This window comes from Polypterus senegalus, chromosome 9 (assembly GCF_016835505.1).
Source record: "Polypterus senegalus isolate Bchr_013 chromosome 9, ASM1683550v1, whole genome shotgun sequence".
In the NCBI taxonomy this organism is placed as follows: Eukaryota; Metazoa; Chordata; class Cladistia; order Polypteriformes; family Polypteridae; genus Polypterus; species Polypterus senegalus.
In genome coordinates, this window is record NC_053162.1 from 82,770,784 (window position 1) to 82,794,735 (window position 23,952).

Consider the following 23,952-nt stretch of genomic DNA (forward strand, 5'->3'; position numbering starts at 1 on the left):
TCATCATGTATGGATGTTGGATTCTATACAACTCCAAGAACAGATAAAGTATTTTTAAAATATATATTAAAAAAAAAGCTTCACAAAATTTTATAGGGAAAACGAATACATGCCATGATGGTGAAGTAATAACTTCGACCTGAAAAATCCCAGACTTATCCTTTAAACATGCACCTTTCGTAGAAGATTATTTTCTGCATTTTGGAGCATATGCCTCTTGTTTTAAAATTGCGACAATACGAATATTTTCTAAGTTAGTTTAGGGTAGCCCATACAGGTTGGCACCAGTCAATATGCATTTTAAAATCGGGTTACAGTTTACTCCTACAATGGAGTGATCATTAGAGTAAAAGGGAGTTTTAATAAACATATGGGTATAGCTCAGCTTAAAGTGTATAAAACATACCTATTACTAGCTTATATAAAAGATACATGCCTTCAGTTTAAATCAGCCAAAGACAAGTCTGAATCTATTCCTCCTTTTTTATTTTACAACCTCATGGTTACTATTTAGGGATGAATATTATTGATGGTGACCTTTCTGAATGTTACCGGTCTTGTTTAGGACACTTTTCTTATGAGAAATCCAGACCCCTTGAGTAGGTCTGCTGGGCAATAAGCTAGAAAACCAATCACAGTTTAAAGAATTATAATACTAACAAAAACTGTGGCAAGCTTTCTGTCAGTATTTATGAACACTGATTCCCCTGCCGTCCTCCCCTAAATGACTCTTGCTACATCTTTCGCTCTTTCCATTATTTTCTCTGGATCCAACCCCATCAACCCCCCTTCCTTCCTTTCTTGTTCTCTCGGCCAATCCCTCCGCAACCCCTCCACACAGATGGATTACGGCCCCAACAGGTTTACACGCCGCACATCATTAGCCATCCTCCCTCAATATCCAGCAAATAACAACCAGAGTTCTCTATCACTAGTACATCCATTACTCTCTGACACTTTTAGTACTGCTTTGCTCTCCGAGATCAACATTTCCTTTTCTGAGGGATAGAGCTAATTTGGGGGTGGGGGCAGGAGGAGACACAGGTCAACAAATACCTTGAAATTTTTCTTAAAAGCTTACCTTGTATAAAAAAATGGCAGATAAGAGGCAACCTGCATACAGTAGCTAACCTTATAAAAAAGATGAGAATCAATTTAGCAGCGTTTAAATGACCAAGGATTTACTAAACAAGAAAGCATAAGATGGTGCTCTTTTGATAAATGATGAATCTGTATGCCATTTGTGTTGATATTACATACTTTTTGCATATCTACTGTACCGTGAAAGACTATTTTTAATATTAAAAAATTAGAATTAATTCTTACACATGTTAAGGAATTAATTTTAACGTAAGAAATATTTTTAATATTGGAAAATGCTCAACACATCTTATTTTTTTAACGATTTAGATGTTGAAATTAGCAACAAACAGTTTAAAGAGTTTTTGAACCCTGTGAGCAGGTGGGCCCACTGAGGCCCAGATTTCACTTACAATATCAGTATGTCTTTTCAGCTCCAGTGATCTGCAATGCTCTTCAAACTAAAAGGAGTCGACTACAGATGGGGTTGTACTGTCAGTTTTGGAGCACTTTTAACAGATGACCCTTCCCCTTCCCACATTTACACTTATATGATTCTACAACTGGCCACCACAGAATGAGAACCATGACAGCAATATCATGTTAAATATCTGTGCATCCACCCGTTCTCTGAAACTATTTTTTTATTTTCTTCTTCATTTGATTACAGGGCCACAGGGAGGCGAGCCTTTCTCATCAGCACCCACAAGTAGGAGTTGCCTTTCAATGGGAGAAATTACTCTGTGACAGGACACACTCAAGCACACACGCATGAAGCCAATGTAGATTGTCCAATAAATGCCCTTCTTTGTGGAACTCGGAGGACATGCAAGCCAGGTCTATACATAGAGCGGCCCGGCTGTGAATTGAACCAAAGTTCCAGGAAATGTGAGGTGGCAACACCAACCAGTGAATCAATGTGCCACACCAAAACACAAATTTGATAAAAGGTTAAAAAAAAAATACTTGTACTTTTTAGGTAGTCAAGTCATGAAACGCACATCGCTTTTCATGATCAGAGCTGACCTTTTGGTCACTGTTCTATCGTGAGGACTCAGACGCTCATCAAAGAGAAACAGAAGATGTTGAACTTATTCTTAAACACTGTTCACACGTTTCTCCATCATTAAACAGCCAACTAACCTTTTAACCCCACTGTTTTATCTTCTCACATGGCTGCTTTTCGCACCCACTCTTTCACCTTTTGACGCAAACAAATTAAACAAAATGAAAGAAAATACACTATCAATAAAGAAAGCAAGTGATCAAGCTGTGACACCCTTCACTTTGCATTACACCTTTCTATGGTGAACACCTTCCAAGGTGATTTATGAGTGAAAGACTGCATGATAATTCATTGTTTTCCAAATTTGGAACACAAGCCAGTGAAGCAGCTTGGCCAACATGGCAGCAAACCGGAGGCTGGGACTGTACCAGTGGTCTTGTGGTCTACACTCCAGTGCTTGAGCAACTTGGACTCACTGCCTGTGCCAAAACTGGCTTATAACTTCGAATGTTTGGAGACTTTTACAGCTAACTGGGGCATTCTATCTAAAAGGTAATGAACTACTACAAAGGTTTTAATTTAACTACTAGCAACTTGACTAAGCAGAAATAATTAAAATGTATTCATTATATGTACTTACCTTGTAATCACTTCACTGATAAATTATTAACTGTTACTAGATTACCAATTATTCATTTGTAAAATATTATGGGTCACCCTTAATGTGCATCTGTGAAATATTTGCAGGAGATTTAAACTAATTTTACATAAAACTATATATGGAAAAATGTATCTGTCTGCAAAAAGGGTGGCAACGTGTTTCCATTGCATCACAACTCAATGCAGTGGCTTCAAACTCTGGCTTTAAAGTGCCAGCTCAGTTACTGTCTGTGTGGATTTTGCACGTCCTCTGTGTATAAATGTGAGATTTTCTGCAAGTATTCTGGTCTTCATCCTTCATCCCTAAGGTAGGCTGTTGGGGTTACCTTGTTTGTGGTTGTGCCTTGTGACTGAGGTGCAATGCTCATGGTTGATCCCTGCCTTGATCCTCCATGTTGTTAGAATTAACTTCTGCCCCTGAAACCCTAAAGTGAATTATGTAGGTGAGAAAAAAGATAAAGTGGTCAGTTTGATGAGATTATCAAGTTGTGTAGTAGAGACAGAAGGACTTCAAACCTTCAAATCTGTTATTTTGTGAATGATGTTATTTTGGAGGAGTTAGGTGAACCGGTTTGACAAGTTTCTGGGCACCACACCAGCCTTTTTACAGGAGCTCTCTCATTTCTTTTCTTCAAAAACTGTTTTTTTTTTTGTTATAATTATTGTTGAGATTTGGCCGTTGGGTTGTTACTATAAGTTAATAATATGGATTATTAAATTGAGGATAGGCTGCTGTCTTCGCTTACCTGAGCTTTGGCTCGTCTCAATTGTCTTGTGGATGGGCCACAAACTTGAGAGATGTCACGTGGTGAGTTATGAGGATCTGAAGGCTACCTTACGTTCACAACATGAACGTGAGAGACTTTGAAGAAAATAAATATATTCCTTTACTCAGCTGGTGGCACATTGATCACAACTGCCACAGAAGCTCACACGGTATTGCAGAAACAGCTCATCCGAGGATGGCAAAAGTGAAGTTCCAAACCAAGGTTAAACGTAAGGTGGAGATTTGATTAGATTAGGTAAATTTTATTAATCTCTAGGGGAAATTCACAAAATAATTCCAAAACTGGCCAGACTGGATGCTTTTTAAATTGAAAAAAACTATCATATGCCATGGCGAGTTATGGTGTGTTCAGGTATTGCAGTAATTGTGGGTATTGTGAAGAATTGTCTTAAACTTCCTATTTCAGATCCTATTCAATGCTGGACAGGTTACATCTGATACGATCAGATGGAGTAGAAAAAGCAGGAGGGTCTGGAGACCCAACTTACAAGTAAAGTTGAAATTTGAGAAGTCTGAATTCATCCACATTACAGACTAGGAGAGTTGTATCACCTTGTTCATATTAATTTTTAAACTCGACAACTGAGTTGTGAACACTCTAAAGATGAGTCATTCTGAATGCTTCAACCAAGCAACTTTGGATAAAACAAACTTATAATGGCATTTTTCTTTTCTGGACATATCAAGCTGGACATGCTACATTCAAATGTTAATGCCTTTAAATATAAACCGGACAGGACACATCAGCCTACTGACACCTACAAGCTTGCTATTCATAGCAGCAGCTCTTCATTATCCAAGCGAGAAGTTGTAATGTGTGCTTGGGGTTTTTTTATTTACTTTAACATGAATAACATGTATTGCATCAAATATTGGAGAGTAGAATTTATTACCATTTCACACACTTTTCCTAGCTCTAATGGGAAACAAATGCAAATTCTTCAGTCCGGCACTTTAAAATAGCATCAAAGCACAAGTGACATAAGAATTTTCACTTCAATCATGTTTTACCAAGCACTAAGGTAACATGAGATGACCTAGGAAATCAAAATAAGCCAGCGCTCTTTACGACTGGATGGGAGATACAAGTGCCAGAGTATAAGTCAGGGCCAAAGGGAGCTACAGGTGCCAGAGTATAAGTCAGGGCCAAAAAGAGCTACGGAAAAAGCATTATCCATGCAGGCCTACATAGCAGACAAGCTGTGCAAAGGAAAAGATTGGGGGGTTAAGCCTAACATGTCCAGCATTGTGCGAATCCCTTTATGGTCACCTCAGATATGTGTCAATTACCAACTCAGTCGGGCAACTTTATATTGGAAGCAGCCATCTCCTAAAATTGCTGCATCAGCTCTAGTTGACACTGTAAAAGCATATATAAAAGAGTCTAATTTTACCTTCTCAAGATAAAATCAAGGTTTATTTTCCATCCATCCATCCTCTTCCGCTTATCCGAGGTCGGGTCGCGGGGGCAGCAGCTTAAGCAGAGAGGCCCAGACTTCCCTCTCCCGCCACTTCTTCCAGCTCTTCCGGGAGAATCCCAAGGCGTTCCCAGGCCAGCCGGGAGACATAGTCTCTCCATCGTGTCCTGGGTCTTCCCCGGGGCCTCCTCCCAGTTGGACGTGCCCGGAACACCTCACCAGGGAGGCGTCCAGGAGGCATCCTGATCAGATGCCCGAGCCACCTCATCTGACTCCTCTCGATGCGGAGGAGCAGCGGCTCTACTCTGAGCCCCTCCCGGATGACTGAGCTTCTCACCCTATCTTTAAGGGTTTATTTTTTTTTTATTTATTTAATATTTTTGTCAACTGTTCTGAGGAGACATGCAAGCATGAATTTCATTGTACTATGTACACATGACAGTAAACTTGACTTGCTGTCGCATCAAAAAGACCCTGCTATTAACTGTAAAGATGGTAAAACTAGCAACATGTTTCTTACAATTGAGATATATCAGGATAATGTTTCACATGTGAATGGGAATTTTTTTAAAGGTGGGGCTCTACTGTACTGTAAATACTGTAGGTGTGTGCATTTCTGCTTTAATCTGAATGGCAATTTTAGGTTAGGTCTGTCATGCTTTTAACAAAAGTTAGACAGCTGGAAATACTTGACTTTGTGGAGTTTTGTCTCGCATAGTCTAAGAAGGCAGTCAATAGTTAACATATTATCTTGCCATGTGTAAAGACACTTGTATATCATAAATTTGCTTCTTTGTAAAAACCTAAAGTATCTAAGAAATAATGCAGGAGTGGCATACTTAGTGAGCGAACATCAGAGAACATGAACATCCTAAAGAATTAGTGGGCACCGTAATCTATTTTTAAATATACTGAATGAGGAACAGGACAACTACAACAACAACTAATTAGGCCATGGCTGGTTTCAGTAAGAAACAGGATGTAAGCTATAATTGAAATCTTCAATGAAACAAAACAACAGTAGCCACCATGGCCTTCATTAACAAGGGTTATCATCTTAGTATACTGACACTCTTATAAAGTGTTTAAGTATGGCTTGGAGGAAGACTTTCCTTTAGAGATAAGGGAGCTTATGAACATTTTAGTAGTTGTGAACTCTGCTTATTTAGAGTAAATGGTACAGCCTAATGACTGAATTGAGTGACGAAGAGACCTATAGTACTGAAACTTATGCTATATATAAAAATGGAAGTCAGCTGGCATGGAAGTGCAGAAGTCAGGAGTGTTACCTCACACCTCCAGAGTTCTGGGTTCAAATCCCAGCCCAATCCCTGGTTCAGTGGAGTTGTACCAGTTCTTCCTTTTGTATTTTGGTTTACCTCCCACATCCTAAATAGATGCATGTTGATTTCTGTGATTATCAGATATGAATGAGTGTGAGTAGAAATGGAAGGATAAGTCCGTCAATACATTTTTGATAACACTTTAAACCGTATGGGTCAAATAAGTCAGATTTTCTTTCTATCAGGCTTGGTTTTCTTGTGACACCAACATTATATTTTCATCATTTAGTGTCATTGTGGGATAAAAATGCTAGCAAATGGATATTTTTCAAATATTAACCACTATTGTATTAAATAAATTACCCTTAAGACAAAGAGAGATGGTAGGACAAATTGATCAGTGCAGCAGAAAGTGCAACTTAAAACTTATTAGACCTGTCCTTGGACTCACCTTTGGAAGTTTTGGATAAGAACAATGAAATCAATTCATAACATCATTTAATAATACATTTGATATTTGTTAAAAAAAAAAAAAGTTTCTGTCTGAAAAGTATACACAAACTCATCATACCAGTGCTACTGAAATGTAAGACCTTTTTGCTATACCGTGATGTTAATTTTAGGCCATACCACTGGTCTGCTTTGCTCATCATTAACTAAACCACTGACTTAGTGAAAAACATTTAGCAACATTTTGGGTATGAATGTTTCAAGGCATTTAACATGTTTAATGAGGTTTATATGATGTTTCTTACTCACGTATTGTTTCTCCTGTTATTGTATATACCAAAATAAAAACTTTTGAACTTGTAATGGATTGTATCTTTGAAGGAATATTTTGAATAAAATGAAATAAATATGAAAATACATAAAAGTACTGCAAAATGTGATAAATAAATTAATAACAACATAAAATATGGGTATAAATCAAGTGACCCTAAACTTTAAGTATTTATTGAACTATCTCTTCATTTATTTACGTATGTTAACGACACTGCAGGCAACATGAAATAAGCCCTGAAATGAAAAGTGTTACTTTAACTTGTCAAACTTGAGAGGGTGGGCTCTAGCGAGTACGGTCTTTTGATTGGTGATTTGCCAGCAGACTGGACATATGCACTTTGCTTGACTTGGGAATTCTGTGGCTCTTGTGCAAGCTCAAAGTTATAACTGTGTGCATCCGCAACAAGTGCAAGAAACAAATGCCAAGAATCAGTTACTTTAACTCAAGAAACTCTGAATTCATCATGAGAAGTTTGCATCTAAAGTATCTGCTGTAAATGTGGCCCTTGTTGGCTGAAGGTTTATATTCGCTCTACTGACGATTCACCCATCACAACACAGTGCTCACTAGAACCTGCCCTCTCTACTTTGGTAAGTGAAAGTGACAGTTTTCACTTCATTGTGCATTTCATGTTGAGTGTGGTGTCGCATAAATATATAAATGAAGAAACAATTAAATATGCAAAGAAACAAGAACAAAACGTACATTTTGTAATACATTTCATGTTGTTATTATGTACAGTATGTATTTATTGTCAAGTTTCACAGTACTTGTGTATTTTTTGTTCAATTTTGTCCAAATTGTTCCTCCATATATATCTCCCTGCTGACTAGCCAGAGAACTTGCTCCTACAAGCACACAACACAGGGTCATTAAAAGGGAATTGAACATTTTCAAAAATGTTTTGCTCAGTAACTAAGTCAAGTCAATTTTATTTATAGAGCACTTTTAAAACGGCACAAGTCGACCAAAGTGCTCTAAGTGTAAAAATGAGTATATAGCATGCACCAAACTGTAGACTTACCTTTGATACTTTTCTGGATTTTGTTACTTAGCAAAAGAGATGAGGAGGGCTGCCATGCTAGCCACTGATGGTGAGACTATGCAGAGTCTGGCATGAATGAGACTACAGAATTGACATGTAGGCCACATTAGTTGTGATTATTCAGTGTATAAGAATAATAAAGTGTCTAATCATGTGAAACAAGCAGCTGAATATATATGCATTCATGCATTGACTGAACATACTGTAAATAAAGACAAGGCTTTTCTACTGAACACATTTTATTCATTTTCAACTCGTTATTTTGTGGATATGATCTCTATAATAAAAGAACACAGTCAATAATGAGAAATCCTCTTTAATTTTCTTTTCTCTTTACAGACAACATGATAATGGAATGCTGATGGCTTAGAATGACCTTTGGCATGAAGACTGCCACAAAGCACAACATTTAGAAGTATAATCACTGCAAAAGATGCAAGGAAGACAACAGTATCACAACATTCTACAGAGCCTCCTATTTTTCCTTCAGCTTTTTTTTTTTTTTGTCTAAGACAAGAAACAAAATTAACAAAAGAAGACATTTTATCTTCAGGTGAAAATTATCTACGCATGTTGTTTGAATAAGCTAAGCTAAGAATTTATGAAACTGATTAAAAATCTAAGTACCTCAGTATATTGACATAAAAACATATTTTTAGAAAAAGAGAAAAATATCCAAAAAGAAGCAAAAAAAAAGATTTATGCATAACAAACATTTAATTCTTGGATCATCCTTATAATTCATTTTTGACAAATTTATTCCATTAATTCAGTGTTATCATGCCCACCAAAAGTATTAGTTTGCTATATAAACTTTTTTTTTATGAATTAGATTTCTAATATCCCTTAATGTGTATGATTTAGTATGTTAAGTGAAAAATATAAGAGATTTATTTTGCACAGTGGACTCAATATGACAATATAAGGGAAAGACATAATAACATTCCCATCAGAATTGTATACCCACAAAGGAAAAAAAAACTCTAGAGAGTCAAAAATTCTTTCTTCTTGTAGGCAGTACACTAAAGGCCATATTATTTTAAAATGAAGTAAAAAGTCATCTATTAGGCATGTGTTTGACAAAAGATCCTTTCAACAAATAGCTTGTTGGCATCTTATATCCAAAGCAGCATTATGCATGTTTTTCACTTTTTTGTCTTTTTGATTTTTTTTTTTTTTTACATTGTACAGTATCTTCATAGTTTAGTATGCACTGCACTTTCACTGTTCTACTTTATACTATTAAACTAAGTGGACACCATGCAAATGTCCACACAATATATATCTAAATGCAGATATCAGTAATGGGAAAGGAAAAACACATACACATCAAAACAAGAATGGCCTCTGAGTGTTAGTGAGAGTTTAAACTTATGTTTTTTCCACAAAAAGTTTCACTGGGCTTCCCTCTCCTGTGAGAGCCGTGCAACTGCCTGTACAGCACACATTTGGCAACAAGGAAAGAGAAAGCCAAAAGCTGCAGAATTCCAGTTGCGATTGCAGCTTTGTACTGGCCTCAAATTGTCACTGATCACAGCCCCTGTTAACAGCAATGAAAATATTTGCAGCGTTTCTTGAGCCAGACAGATTGCTAGTCTGTGTAGACTCAGGAGACGCAATGAAAGAGAGTGAGAGAGAGATAGGCACTGTCCCGTTTAACCTGCTCTATTCCCTATTTCCCATTAGCACTTAACATTTTCGCTGTGTTGTGACTGCAATTATTTCACTTAACACTGTTTAATCTGTATCTGAGGTATATGTAAATCCTCTAGATGATGTCGCTGGAAATGATCCAGGGTTAGTAAGCTTTCTTGTACTTGTTATTACAGCTCAGGCCTGGATGGAGTGTAGCTTGTTTAATGGATCTTTAAAGAATGAAAGAAGAGAAAAGGAAAAGAAAAATAAAAAAAGCAAGGAAGGCTATTCTCTTCCTTTCACTTTGAGTTTGACTTCCAAATTCCCAGCTTAGGGAGCCTGGGCCCCGATCCGTTCACGAATCAGTCGCTCACTTAGTTCCCACAGCCCTGCAGCCGTCCTCTCATTTTGGGCCTCCGATGAGGGTACGCACCGGTAGCAGTTGTTAAAGTACATCCCACCCAGGCCTTCCAGCTCTGGTGCAATGGCACAGTAGACAGTGGTGGCTGCTCCTTGTTGCTAAAAAAAGAAAGAAGAAAGCAAAAAGGTTTAATTAAACTACCCAGAGGCTGTTCAGGTTATAACATCACAAAGACATAGAACAAGTAGTCCATCCCTCACATTTACAAGGAGTGATAGCTGGAAACAATCTCAAGACAAATGCATTGTCATGCTGCTTTTATGTCAGTCACTTGTTTTTTGTAACAGTCCAAGTGAGAGATATCTGAATTTACACACTTTTCAAGAAACTCAGCTTTACTTTGATAAAGAATTTAAAAAAGCAATTATTGCAGCACTGAAACGCAGGAAGTCTACAAACATTAAGAAAAAAATATTTACTATAGAAATGACTTGTACATAGTAACTGTAAAGACGATATGCAGGAAACACAATAAGACATTTTGTTTAGGAAATTAAAATGGAGCACACAGATTAAGGCAAAGTGCATTTCATTCTCCATTAGGAGCCACCTTTGCTGTCTTTGTGAAGAGACAGCCATCGAGAAGAACGTGGATTGTTTTAAGTTTTGCTGTTCTGCGGTGTGGCCTTTGGGGAACTTTTGCAATTTGAATTGAAACCTACAAAGCAAATCGGATAGAGACAAATGTGAAATGCACACCCACCGCCTTCTCTTCCTCCTCTTCTCCTTTTTTTTGTTTTTCTTTAATTTCAAATTGTTCCCCAAAAGCAAGCTCTAACTAAGAGCTAAAAGATATAAATGCCTCAAATTCAATGACAAATGCAGTCTGGCATTCTGATGTTTTATGAAATCCTGCCAAAAAAAAAAAAAAAAAAAAAAAACTAGGTGCTCCAATTAAGCACCATCATGTACAGTAACACGGGGCCTCGTGCCAAAACTGTTTATTCATCTTGTGTCAAAGGGATTTACACGTCTGAATGAGTCGATGGTGACTGCCAATGATGTAAAGTGCTGCTCAGCTGAGGAGAACAGAAGACACCATGACAAGGTGGAACTGACAAGAAACAAAAGTTCACACCATTCAAGAGGAGCTGTATTCAATTTATAAAAGAATCAAAAGCCAAAATCCATTGACATGCAGTAAGCGTCTGTTGTATTGCACATAATAACACTGAAAGAAACCCTGGTGTCTGAATCTGGTTAGCGTATTGAGAGTCCTGCCATGGTGTACCTCAGCAAGTAGACAAAACTGTTCAAAAATGTACCGTGTTCTGTCAGGATGCAAGCCACGTGCATGAAAATATTGACTGTAAACTTCTCCTTTCTGTTGTCTTTGCAGTGTAACAATAGGCTCAGCCAAACTATCACAGGAAACACAGGACTGCTTCTTCAAGTGTTTTCTTGCTCTAACTGTCTTTCTCCCTTCATTAGGTTGCACAAACCTTCTTCTAGTACGTACGTACTTACTTGTTCTTCTGAAATGTTTTTATCAAAGGCCTAAGAGTTCTTCAAACCTTGCAGCAAATTTATGCCCTGACAGCTCTGATATACTGTGCATATATGAATGTATTTATTTTAACACTATACTATTGGACAGTATGGTGGCACAGGGGGCTTCATTCCCATGAGCACACGCTACATGTGCAGTTCACATCATTCTCCCTTCATCTGTTTGGATTTTTCTCAGGTTTAGCCAAGAGGGACCACCATGGCTGTAAGTCTTTATTGCAACCAGTATCAGTATCATTGTTACTTTTAATTGATCTCCTTGTTTATTTAGCTGGCTTAAAAATATTTGTAAGAAATGTATAAATATTTGTATTCTTTGCCACTGCTTTAAAATCTGACAGTTCTTTTACTATTTTGTGTTCTTTAGAATTGATTATGAACACTTTGAAATCACTTCAGTTTTTTTCTCTTCAGTGCCTCATAACTCACCTTTATGAGAAAGCCCCCCAACATACGATATACCGCTCGACTTATCTGATGTCTAATTATGTAAGATGTCAAGCTTTTTGTGGTCCCCCACCTATTTGTGGCCCTCTAGACCCAAACAACCCTCATTTTAGGTCACTTTTGAACCAGATTTTGAGCAGGAGATAACTTTATTATGATAAGAGAGAAAACCAATAGGTGTCTCCAGCAAAAATGATCAGAAGGACCTGAAGTTGTACGGGCCACATCAGCCGAATGCAAGGGTTCACCCCGTAATAATATATGAGGTGTGAAACTTACTCCTTGTCACAAAACTTGGTAAAAATGGGCATCAGTAATATAAACCTGTGGAGTGTCACTTTAGACTCTTTCAATGTCACCAATTACGAAAGTGATGTTACTTTTGATCCTTTACTAGGCATTTAGCCCTCCATTTACCTCTATGCAAATTTGTAATATGATAAAGAATACTTATACATTAAATATTTAAACTGAATAGGGCGGCCACAAAGCAACACATGCTAATTCCAATTTTTATTTTTTATTTACCATTCCTCTGTAGTATTTGCTCTCTTAATTGTATCCAAATGTTGATGATTAGCATTGAGCTTTGCAGACAAGGGCACAAACATTTAATATTAAAGGGTAGCAGTGACTTCACAGCCATTTTCAGTTCTTTGCTCATTAAGAAATGTTTCTTACAAATAAGCAGGCAAGTGAATATGACACTAATGTTACTGCTCTCCTTCAGAATTCGGTGCTGTCATCATTTGGATACAATTAAGGGAGGAAACAGTACAGAAAAGGGTGAATTAAAAAGAAAGTTAAGCAGTTCATGTTTTGGCAAATATACTGCTATTTCAGAATAACAGAAAAAAACCAACTGACTAAACAATGAGATGGTAACAATTTAGTTTAGGAACTGCAAAAATGCATCTATTACTCATATACTCTTATGTAACAAGACCTTGCACACTTTTTTGTGTCTTCATAACCCTTATAAAACATCAGTATATTGGTTATTCATCTTTGTGCTGTGTGGCCTTTTGACATGATGGTAAAATTACTTGTTATTATGAAGGATTCTCAGGTCTAATACTAAATATGTAATATCAAGAAAAATGTGTCTCAGTTAAGCCACCTCAGACCACTCCAAAGTGAAGGTCTGTTAGTAGGTCACATTACACAGATGAATAAACATTTTGCTGATGCTTTGTAAGTGTCAGAAAGACACAAAGAAGTGTTTGTTAAGGTTGTGTTACATAGTAGTAAATAAGTAATTGATGCATTTTTTTCAGTACCTAAACTAAAGTGCTACCAATGAAATCAATTCAAAGTTAGAATGGTGCACTGAGTGTGAAATTGTTTGGATTGAAATCCTGCAGCTACTGGGTCCCCCAGGACTGAACTTGGGAACCATTGTGTCAGGTCAGTGGAAGTCAGGGGCAGTTCTGGGGGCCCACTGTGGCTGTAGGTTTTCTTATCAAACAACTAATACTTTGAATTAAACTGCTACCTTAACCATGTAAATGACTTCCCAGTTCCTATCTTTGGTCAATCCAAAAATTTGTAAAGCATGGTTCGTTATTTTTTTTTTTGGAATGTTGCAACCATTTCTCTATTTTACATTATTTTTTTAAGGCTGTTTTCATCATTGTAATTTTCAGTCAATTTTTCCAGGTATTCTGTTCATTTAAGCAGTAATTTACACATGAACACACTAGTGGGTCTGACACAGAGGTGGTTGCTTGGTTTCACAAGCCCTGGTGTCTATTTTGTCCACTACTAAAACATTAGAACACTCTAGACGAGAACAGGCCATTCAGCCCAACAAGGCTCGCCAGTCCAATAACTTATTTCTTCCAAAAAATCATCAAGTCGAGTTTTGAAAGTCCCTAAAGTCTTACTATTTACCACACTACTTGGTAGCTTATTCCAAGTGTCTATCGTTCTTTGTGTAAAGAAAAACTTCCTAATGTTTGTGTGAAATTTACCCTTAACAAGTTTCCAACTGTGTCCCCGTGTTCTTGATGAACTCATTTTAAAGTAACAGTCTCGATCCACTGTACTAATTCTCTTCAAAATTTTAAACACTTCAATAAAGTCATCTCTTAATCTTCTTTTGTTTAAACTGTAAAGGCTCAGCTCTTTTAATCTTTCCTCATAATTCAACCCCTGTAGCCCTGGAATCAGCCTAGTCGCTCTTCTCTGGACCTTTTCTAGTGCTGCTATGTCCTTTTTATAGCCTGGAGACCAAAACTGCACACAGTACTCAAGATGAGGCCTCACCAGTGCATCATAAAGGTTGAGCATAACCTCCTTGGACTTGTACTCCACACATTGTGCTATATATCCTAACATTCTGTTAGCCTTCTTAATGGCTTCTGAACACTGTCTGGAAGTTAAAAGCTTAGAGTCCACTATGACTCCTAAATCCTTCTCATAAGGTGTACTCTCGATTTTCCGATCACACATTGTGTATTCAAACCTAATATTTTTACTTCCTATGTGTAATACTTTACATTTACTGACATTAAATTTCATCTGTCACAAATCTGCCCAATTCTGTATGCTGTCCAAGTCCTTCTGTAATGATATAACTGATTCCAAATTATCTGCTAGTCCACCTATCTTGGTATCATCTGCAAACTTAACCAGCTTGTTACTTATATTCCTATCTAAATCATTTATATATATTAAAAATAGCAGCGGCCCTAGCACTGACCCCTGTGGAACACCACTCTTAACATCGGCCAGTTCTGATGAGGTTCCTCGCTCCATCACCCTCTGCTTCCTGTGTCATATTAACTGTCATTACTGGGAAACGTAAGCAAACTCTACAAAAAACGGCAAATTCATTGGAAACTTCAAAAGAGAGAGAAGCATTTAAAGCTATGGCAAATGTGCAAATATTTCAAAATGTTTTACAAATATAAATCTCACACTAAGGCTCTTTTTTGAATTCAGAATAAGAGAATAAAAAAGACCAGCTAATGAAACTATGAGATCCTTTTGAAATAAAATGACTCACTGATTATAAATTCGCTTGGAATTCGCCTGCAGCCATTGTAAACTGCCACTTCTTTCCCCTAAAAAAACACCCCCACTCAAATACTATACACCTGACATCAAAGAGAGATGATGAATTTAACATTTGATATAAAACCGAAACATGAAAAATCACTAAATAATTGTTAAACAGTGAAGCAATTACACTCATATATATAAACCAACAATTGACAGACAGCAGCTCAGGAGGCAGGGTTCAAATCACATCTTTGTGATTTTCACCGGGTGCTTTGTGTCATCCTGCATCCTAAAGATGTACATGTTGTGCTTCCAACATTTTCCTGGTATTACTGCCTGGCACCTGAAGCTGCTGGTGTGGGCTTTGGCACTGCACAACTAGGATTAGAATTAAGTTCAGAAAATGGATGGATCATAAAATGTCCCTGTTAACTACTATGAATTGAATATTAAAAATACTAAATATACACTAATCTAACATCAAAAAATGAATTCCAGGTTGCTGATTTACTATTTTGTACTTAAATGGATAGTACATTTATCACAGAAGTGCATGATTCTCTCAATGCACAAATCACTGGGGAAAGACTAATTCAATCTTTAGGTCTGTCATTCCCCAATTATCATTTATTGTACTACACTGCAATAAATAACTTATTATTCCATATTGTTTTGTGGCATGCCATTGAAAGAGTCAATATATTGTTGCAATCATCTTGAATAGAAAGAAAATCAATGCCATTTAATATATTCAGTCTATTACACAAATGGACATTAGGATATGTTTGCATTACATGTATGTGTAATTATAAGTTAAAATGAATTCTGACTAGAATTGAATGCTTTCAGATATATGCATTTTTCACCAGATCCAAAATCTATCCATTTTCTTCACCTGCTTATCCAATTGAGGGTCACAGGGAGATTCCAAATCAATGATAAGAAAATGGGTATATTATTAGGTTTAGTTAAAAATCCTTTTTATTTCTCAGTTCTTCATTTATACCTTTCTGTTTTAAAGCTGCATTCCTACAGTAGAAAAGGAAAAACCAGAAGATCTGGTAAAATGATCACAAGACGTTAATAGGCGTTATATTATTACCCTATATTTGACCTTCGAAAATGGCTAGACTGATTTACAAAGTGTCAATACAGTGGTTAGGAGCTTAGGACTGGACACGCAAAAGAAAATAAATAGCAGGTATTACCATGCATAAGTACAAGCATTGCAGTGCTGCTGATACTAATTGCACATTGGGCTAATCAGTGTGCAATCAAAGGTTAGGGATTCATGACCTTTCACCCCTAAACAGGCAGATTAAAACAAAAGCGACAAAGATGCTTTTGGGTATTGTACTATCAGCCTCCCATCCCCCAACTAAAAAAAAAAATCATTTAATCAGGTTTCTTCACCGCCCAGACATTTGCAAGCTGTCAAGGCAGGCTGTTTCATCAATCTTCTTAGTGTATGTGAAATTACCTTGGAATCTTGTTTTTGGATTAAGCAAAGAGGGCCTGGGTAATAAGGGACCATCATGCTGCTTCACAAGTCATTTGTCAGCTCATACAGTACCGCCCGAACAGGAAAGGTTAGAGACTGTTAATAAATTACTTCTCTCTTATTGAGAGAGCTAGTGTCCTTCTTTATTAGGGGTGTCACATGACATGGCTATGGCATTTATCCTGATAATAAGTACTCCATGAAAAGTAAAGCAGGTCTTTGCTTTGCTAAAATGGTCAATGAAAAAGATCAAGGGGCAGAATGCATTGTATTTTTAGTGCCCTTTAATGAGTACTTTTAAGTGGTCCACATTTACAAAAATTAGTAAAGTGTGACTCAGTCCCAGTACAATTGGAGACAACAGGCCTGTGCTTCTTGGTCCTTTATGTCTGCCAGTTTAATTCTCCTTGATCTTTTAATCACAAAATCAGAACCAAAATATAAATAGGTGATAATGTCTTTTGAATTGATTGCAAATACCCAGCGGTGGAGCAGAACAATGAAATTCTCTGCCTTGTAGTGCCAGGTACTTGGCTTGTGCCTATGTGAGTTTTCCCTGGGTACTCCTATTTTGTACCGGCTCCATGCATGTTAGATCAGCTAGCAGCTGAAAACTGGCCAGGTATGAGTGACTATGGATGACTGTGCCCTGCTCCATCCAGGAATGGCTGCTGCAAGCTTCTCGCAGCCGTGCAATGTAAAATAAAAAAAAAAAAAACAGCTTAAATAATGGATGAATGAATGGGTGCATTCATCTAAAATGGATCTAATAGTCATCAACAGAAACAGGGTACAGTACTTGAATGTTGACATAAACTGAAAAAGAGTGTTTGCAGAGATCAGTGCATTGCATAACAGGAGACTGAAAGCATGAAGATTGATGATCCAATTAATTTGCTTAAATCACAGTTCAATTACACAATTACATCTTTAAGTAAGCTGTTGTTTAACTCACCTTGTCTTGAATTTGCTGGCAGTACACAAACACTGCAATATCAGACATTGGGCTATTATTTTATCTAAGAGTTTAGTTCAGTAATAACTCAGACTTGTGCAAATTGAAAACAACCGGCACGGTCATAGCTCAGGCCCAACATAAAAACAGATTAGATGGAATTTTCAAACAAGAGTTTAAAATATACGTCCTTTGGATGTAATTGCAGCCCTGACATCCCATCAATACTGAACTCAAATAGAATTGAACTGAAGTGAGAGAAAAAAAGCAAAATAAATTATTTCCTGTCTGAAGTAGAGCATCCTGTGTATACTGCTGGTGTTTATGGTAAAGTGGGAAAAAATCACTCCATTGCCACTAAAAGTAAAGATTAAAGGTTTTGGATGGTGGAGAAGAAATCTGACAGTTAAATGCAAAATGTTACATAAATAATATCCTTTGAAAACCTTCTGCCCCCATTGAATGTAAATGGACCCATGAGAAAAGACAATATGGAAGGAGACTTGATTCATCAAAAACAGGTCAGATATGGGCTAAAGTAGCAATAAAAATAAGACCTATCCTTTACACATTAAAAACAGGATTTTACAAGAAGAAATCAAATGACAGTTTACTGAAAAAACTAGGGCTCTGGCCCTTTAAGTCCAATTTAAACCTGTGCTTTATATTCATCTTGGGTCTATTAGGCAAAGCAAACAGTCCCTAGATTCACGAAAACAGCAGACTAATAGAGTGGCATTGTGTGAATGCCACACAGAGAGGAGTAATTTATTACACTGCGGTGTGGGAGATGAGGAAATAAGAAAGCATTTCACAGTGTGGAATAAATGGGGATCCCCACGCCCTCTCTATCTTACACTGTCTGGTGATAATGCTATGACTCTGGAGTTAAAATTACACTGCTCAGCCAGGAGAAACAAAAGATTTTTGACTGTCACTGCCTACGCTGAATGTCCTGTGTATTAAAAACCCATGTAGATTAAAACCTTCCGACTCTTCCTGTGCATTGAACACTTTGTCACAGCCAAAGGTACTGGCAGTGCTTAGCTTGAGGACAAGGAAGCACAGTGATTCATATACCTTCAGAAATAAAAAAATAAAAAAAAAAAAGAAAATCTCATCTCGGTTTAGTTGGTGAGGTCCATTAATTGCAAAGCTGCATAGCTTAAAATAAAAGGTGACCATGTCTGTTTTCAGAAAATTAAACAGATACAGCTAAAATTTACAGATTGCAGTTGAAAATGTGAGAGAAGGCTATCTAACCCATTACGTAAATGCAGTATTTAGTAAAGCAAGATTTGCATAAATTATATTGATATTAAAAAGCAAGAGAATCCTTTGCTATGACTTGGCGGAACTGTCACTCATTATCATTTTTGACTTGTGGTAAATTAATTCAAAATACAGACCTTAGTGGTAAAATGCACATACACACAAAAATTCTACATATAGGAAAAAAGCTGTAATAACTAAGTAAATGTGTAAGGATATAACCCAGAACTAGCATTTCTCTTTTTTTTTTAATAATGATACTGTACCCTTGCTCATTAAAGGTCTCAAAACAGTTTTAAACAGCTTTGGATAACAGGGTGCCATTGAAGCTAAAATCCAAAAAAATGCAATTTCTTCAAAATTACACCTTTAACTAGTGCTAGGGACTGAGCTTTACGTTTTCGACTAGCTGTTGCTCAACACTATAAAGGTGTGATCTTAACATCTTTTTTTTTTTTTTATCTATTAGCATGGTTGACAAGTTTTCAATGTAAAAAAAAACACACACACAATGCACAACAATGGCTATTGCAAAAATAATGCTTCTTCCCCAGGCATTAAAATATTGAGGAGTTAAACATTAAGGATCCATTTTCCCTAATGACATTTGTTTTTAGACACCACTCAACATCATTGCTTATGTGATTGGATGTTTATAGAGATAAAGACGTTTTTCCTTCAATAGTTTACACAGAAATTGTGCTAAAGAGAAAAATATTTTCACAAAATGTCATGTTTTTGTGGTAAGAGAAAGATAACTTTTACACCACATAAAACTGAAGTGGTGCCTATTCAGGTAATTAGGCTTAATATAAAATTGCCTTAACTGACTGAAAAAAACACCTATTAAAAAGAAGACAAATATATTTTGGTTCATAAAACCTCCACTTTTAAAGTGACACTTTGCATTTAAATGCCTCTTAAAGTGCCATAGGATTTCAGCTGACAACACAATTACGCTGTTGTCATCCTCATTGATGATCACTATTGTTACGTTTATTTCCCTCTCTGCGAATGTCTCTTTGCTTCAATAGGGTCCCGAAGTGATGAAGTTTGAGTCACTCAGCCACCTGTTTTCACCGATTACCAGTTCTATTAAAAGAGATGGCTTGGCCATCCTTGAGTCATCCAATCTGTACAAAACTTTTTTGATTCCATCAGCCTGTTTGAGGTAGGCAGACAGCTTTTGTAACAGTATGTGGGACACAGATGTACTTATTTCATCATTAAACATTAAATCAGCTGGAAAATAAAGTAGAATATGTTAATAAATTGCTTCCACTTTACAAAAAAATCAAACTCGCACTTCATGATGTAAAGATATAGCATTTCGCATGATAAGCAAAGGTCACACTGAACCGGAGACTCTACTGATAAACACATCAAGCTTCCAGCAGATCTACTGTAGAAATTCTTTTTATGGGTTACTTTGACACTGTTAAAGTAAACGACACCAGTGAAAACACACATAAAATAATGCGTTCCCTATCATGACGTTTTTGAGATGAAGATTATTGATTGCATTGAATAAACAGAATCTTTTTATAGCTTCATCTAATAAAGCAGAAACAAGTGTCCACATGTGATAGAATGTGAGCAGGCAAGGATAAGAAAAATCCTGGCACATTGTATATTCAGTATCATGGATGGACTAATGTTTAAATTCACTTAATAGCTTCACAAATAGGGTGTGCAGAGGTGTATTTTAGAAAATAAGTCCAATAAAAACATATGGATGGATTCAAGGAAAAAATGAATTATTTGAAAATCAGCTCAAAATGAGTATGAATTGCAGTGTGCAATTATTTATGATGACCTTGTATCGCCATGCCCTCTTTAATTCACACAAGCTAATATTTACATGAGAAGAGAGCCAGTAACTAAGCCACCGACTACTATAATTTGCTATAATCTGTCAAACTAGAGCATGCTGAGGCTAACACAATGACAGAGCTCAACAGAAGCTGCATTTGCTCATGGTTTGAAAAAAAAAAAAAAGGTCTTTGGTATTTACAGTATAGCAGCATGTTAACAGGTCTGGTCTGAGGGTCTGTTTATTTAGCCAGAGTGTTAATCAACTTGTCTCTGTCTGGCTTTGATACAGTCATTACAGGTAATTGTGTTAACCTTTTTGTACTTCTCATGGTTTTCCCATATACGGCAGGTCAAAAGTTATTACTGCAATCATTTAATGGAATTTTGCTATTTTGTTGTATTCTATAATGAGACTGGGGAGTTTAAAATGAAATATTACTGCTTTGAGTTGTTCTTGTTGTGAAATGTACAGATGACCTCTGCTGTAAAGACTTGACAAAGATGTGTTCAAAACTGATTGGTGGGGATAAGACAGTAACAAGAAGGAGATTCTTTTAAGGACGAATACAGGCACAAAGACAATACAACTGAGGACCTCTTTTCCATTACTGATCTGGGGCTTCCAGTCCAGCTCTGCCATATAACTACAAGGTGAACTCTAAGGACATTCTGTGGTCAGGCTGACCTTACTTGCAGCAATATTAGGGTGATAGGCCCAAAAACAAACCAAAATCCTCAGTCCTCCAAGAGACGCTTGAAAATGAGTGTAAAAATATCCAATAGAGTGAGAAAATCTAGGCTAACTGCATGGTTCTGGAGTGACAGGACACTGGTAATAGCTTTGAAAGCATGCCAGCTACAGTGAACAGCAAAAACCGAACAGGGGCCATGACAAAGTAGCCTGGCATTAAATTCATGTCTTCCAAGTAATTTTCGGTAAAACAGAATCCATAGTAAAAGTGCACAATAAGAATGTATTTTTTGCAATAAATGATAATACATTGTGGGGGAAAAAAACACACACACGGAGCAGCAAAAGGTACCTTAAAGTGGGCCTGCCTATTACTGTAACATGATGTTGAGTGTATTTCAGTGTTCAACCATAAGCCAGCCATACAAACATGCACACTGGTGTATGAATTTGCAGTTGTTAATATTTCATTAGTATGTAAGATCTAATTTATACTCTTTCTGTAGGCACCATCCTAATAAGAATAGCTTGCAAGTCTATTGATTGATGGTTCAACAAAACATAAACGAGTCAATGAATAGTGATCATAAAAAATAAAAATAGCACATTTCATCCACCAGCACTACATTCTTAGTTTATAGTGCCCGGTAGTGTTCTGCCACACTCTTAATGAACGTTCTGAATACCCTGGTGAAAGTAGAATATTATAGATTGAAAATATAACTGTTAAGACGCAATACCTTAGCATAGCAAATAAGTACACTCATAAAAGTTTATGTCTTTAAAGAGAAAAGCTGTGTTCTATCAGGCAAATGTTCTCTTTTAATGCATGTGATGATTCTTCAGGCTACTGAACTGTACTCTCCAGGATAAAATGAAGCTGCCTTTCTCCTGAGTAGACTGTAAATAAAGAAAAATAAAGAAATGTTGATCTCTCTGTTCTTGGTCCATGTCTGTAAATATATTGTAAATTAAAAATCTGCTATGCATGCTAATATCCTAGCAATTCTTTCAGGTACTTTTATAATTCAGAAGTATGGCATGTACTGACAAAAAAAAAAAAAAAAAGGTTTGTTAAATTTTCCTTCATTTACTGAAAATTGTCTTAGAAATTATTGTTTTTCTTACTAGGTGGTACGTTGCCTGTCATTTCCACTGTGTATTCTCTTCTCATGCTTCTTCTCGTTTCTCATCTTTAAAATTTGTTGGGGCAGGGTTGAGGCAAAAAGTACAAAGGCTTTAACCTTTGAAGGCAATCACGCAGAAAGCGACTGAGAGAGACAGAGTTGCTGGGATTTGGATCTGTTTCTTTAGCGTGCTGTACATACACGGCGTGGCACGCTCCTTCTCGACACAGCTCGTGAGAAGCAGGGCATTGTGAAGCCATGAATTTTGCCTTCTTTGAGTACGTTCATTTACATATTTGTTGTCATCTGGATGCAGAAGTCTTCATTCCTTAGCCAAATAAGTCACAAGCCAGTCAAACGTCACAGGCTACTCAGTTAAGCTGGTAGCCAAAAATTTTTTTTTTTCTTTTTTAATTGCTGAGATTAATTTTTAAAACCATGTATATGTAGGTCTGATTAAATCTGACTGCAGATTTGCTAACAGAAGCACTTTGTGGTCATCAGAGTACTGTCAGAAGTTAGAAACACAAACCGAGGGAAGGTTCAAGGATTGCTTGAACACCCAATTAGAAATTCTCATAGGGCACTTGAGACAAGCGGTGAAACTTAAAATGGAGGCGTGACAAGTATAGGTAACATATGGGGGTGGGAGGGGTTGAGTCATAATCGCCACAGACTACTGTACTGAGAAGCTTTCAAAGGTTATCCTTTTTGTCCAAAATGTGTTGCCACTAAAAAAAAACAAAAAAAACACGGATTTGCCTCAGCTTAGCGTACAAAGACAGAAGTGGGATATGTGAACTGTGCTTTGTTCTAAAGGTGTTGGATTAAAAGGGGGACAGTTTTATAGGAATGTTTATTTTCGACCATGCAAGAATCATAAAAGTCATAATAGATGGAAGTGTCTAATTTTTAATCTGTGCTAAAGATATTTTAAATTTAATAAATAATCATTGTAACATGAATCACTGTGTATTTGATTTTTTTTTTTTCTCCTTTCAACATGACACGAGATACAACTTTAATTTTCCTAAGCATGATTTTAACTCAAGAATACAGCTATCCTTTTTCTAAATCTGAAATTTTAACCCTGATCCAGTATAATGGGGCGCTGAAGATGAACCTGCCTGCATTTCTGGACAGGATGCCAGTTCATTACAGGGTATGCTAACACACAAATGGAATATTTAAAACAAACTAACCCTAGCAGAGTGTAAGCCGCTATCAATATAATAACTGGACTTATGATAACCCCTTGGTAATGTTCATATTAATAAAAAGTTTGCTTTCAAGAACTTTTTTCCACTTCTGCTGGGCAGAGTTTCAGGCTTCTAAACACTACATTTAAATTGGTGCATTCATCTTTAATACATGTAGTGTACAAATTATTTGGAAGGCAACAAATAAAAAGTACCAGACTGCCTTTGACATTTGGGAGAAAACTTGAGACTACACAGCATGGTGTCAAACTCAGATCCTGAAGGGCCAAAGTTGTCTCATTATTACTGGT

The 23,952-nt window shown here is 36.8% G+C and overlaps 2 protein-coding genes across 2 annotated transcripts in view; one reads left to right on the forward strand and one right to left on the reverse strand.

Annotated features, from left to right (window-relative positions):
- mafa (v-maf avian musculoaponeurotic fibrosarcoma oncogene homolog a (paralog a)) overlaps nucleotides 1–8,472 on the forward strand; it is a 500,829-nt gene extending 492,357 nt beyond the window's left edge. The window contains exon 3 of the mRNA XM_039763368.1: nucleotides 8,403–8,472. The gene's annotated coding sequence lies outside the window, so the exon portion shown is untranslated. The remainder of the gene's footprint in view (nucleotides 1–8,402) is intronic.
- The window catches only part of wwox (WW domain containing oxidoreductase), a 1,268,497-nt gene continuing 1,252,830 nt past the window's right edge, over nucleotides 8,286–23,952 (reverse strand). The window contains exon 9 of the mRNA XM_039763360.1: nucleotides 8,286–10,217. Within this exon, the coding sequence (XP_039619294.1) occupies nucleotides 10,029–10,217 (189 nt within the window). The 3' untranslated portion in view covers nucleotides 8,286–10,028. The remainder of the gene's footprint in view (nucleotides 10,218–23,952) is intronic.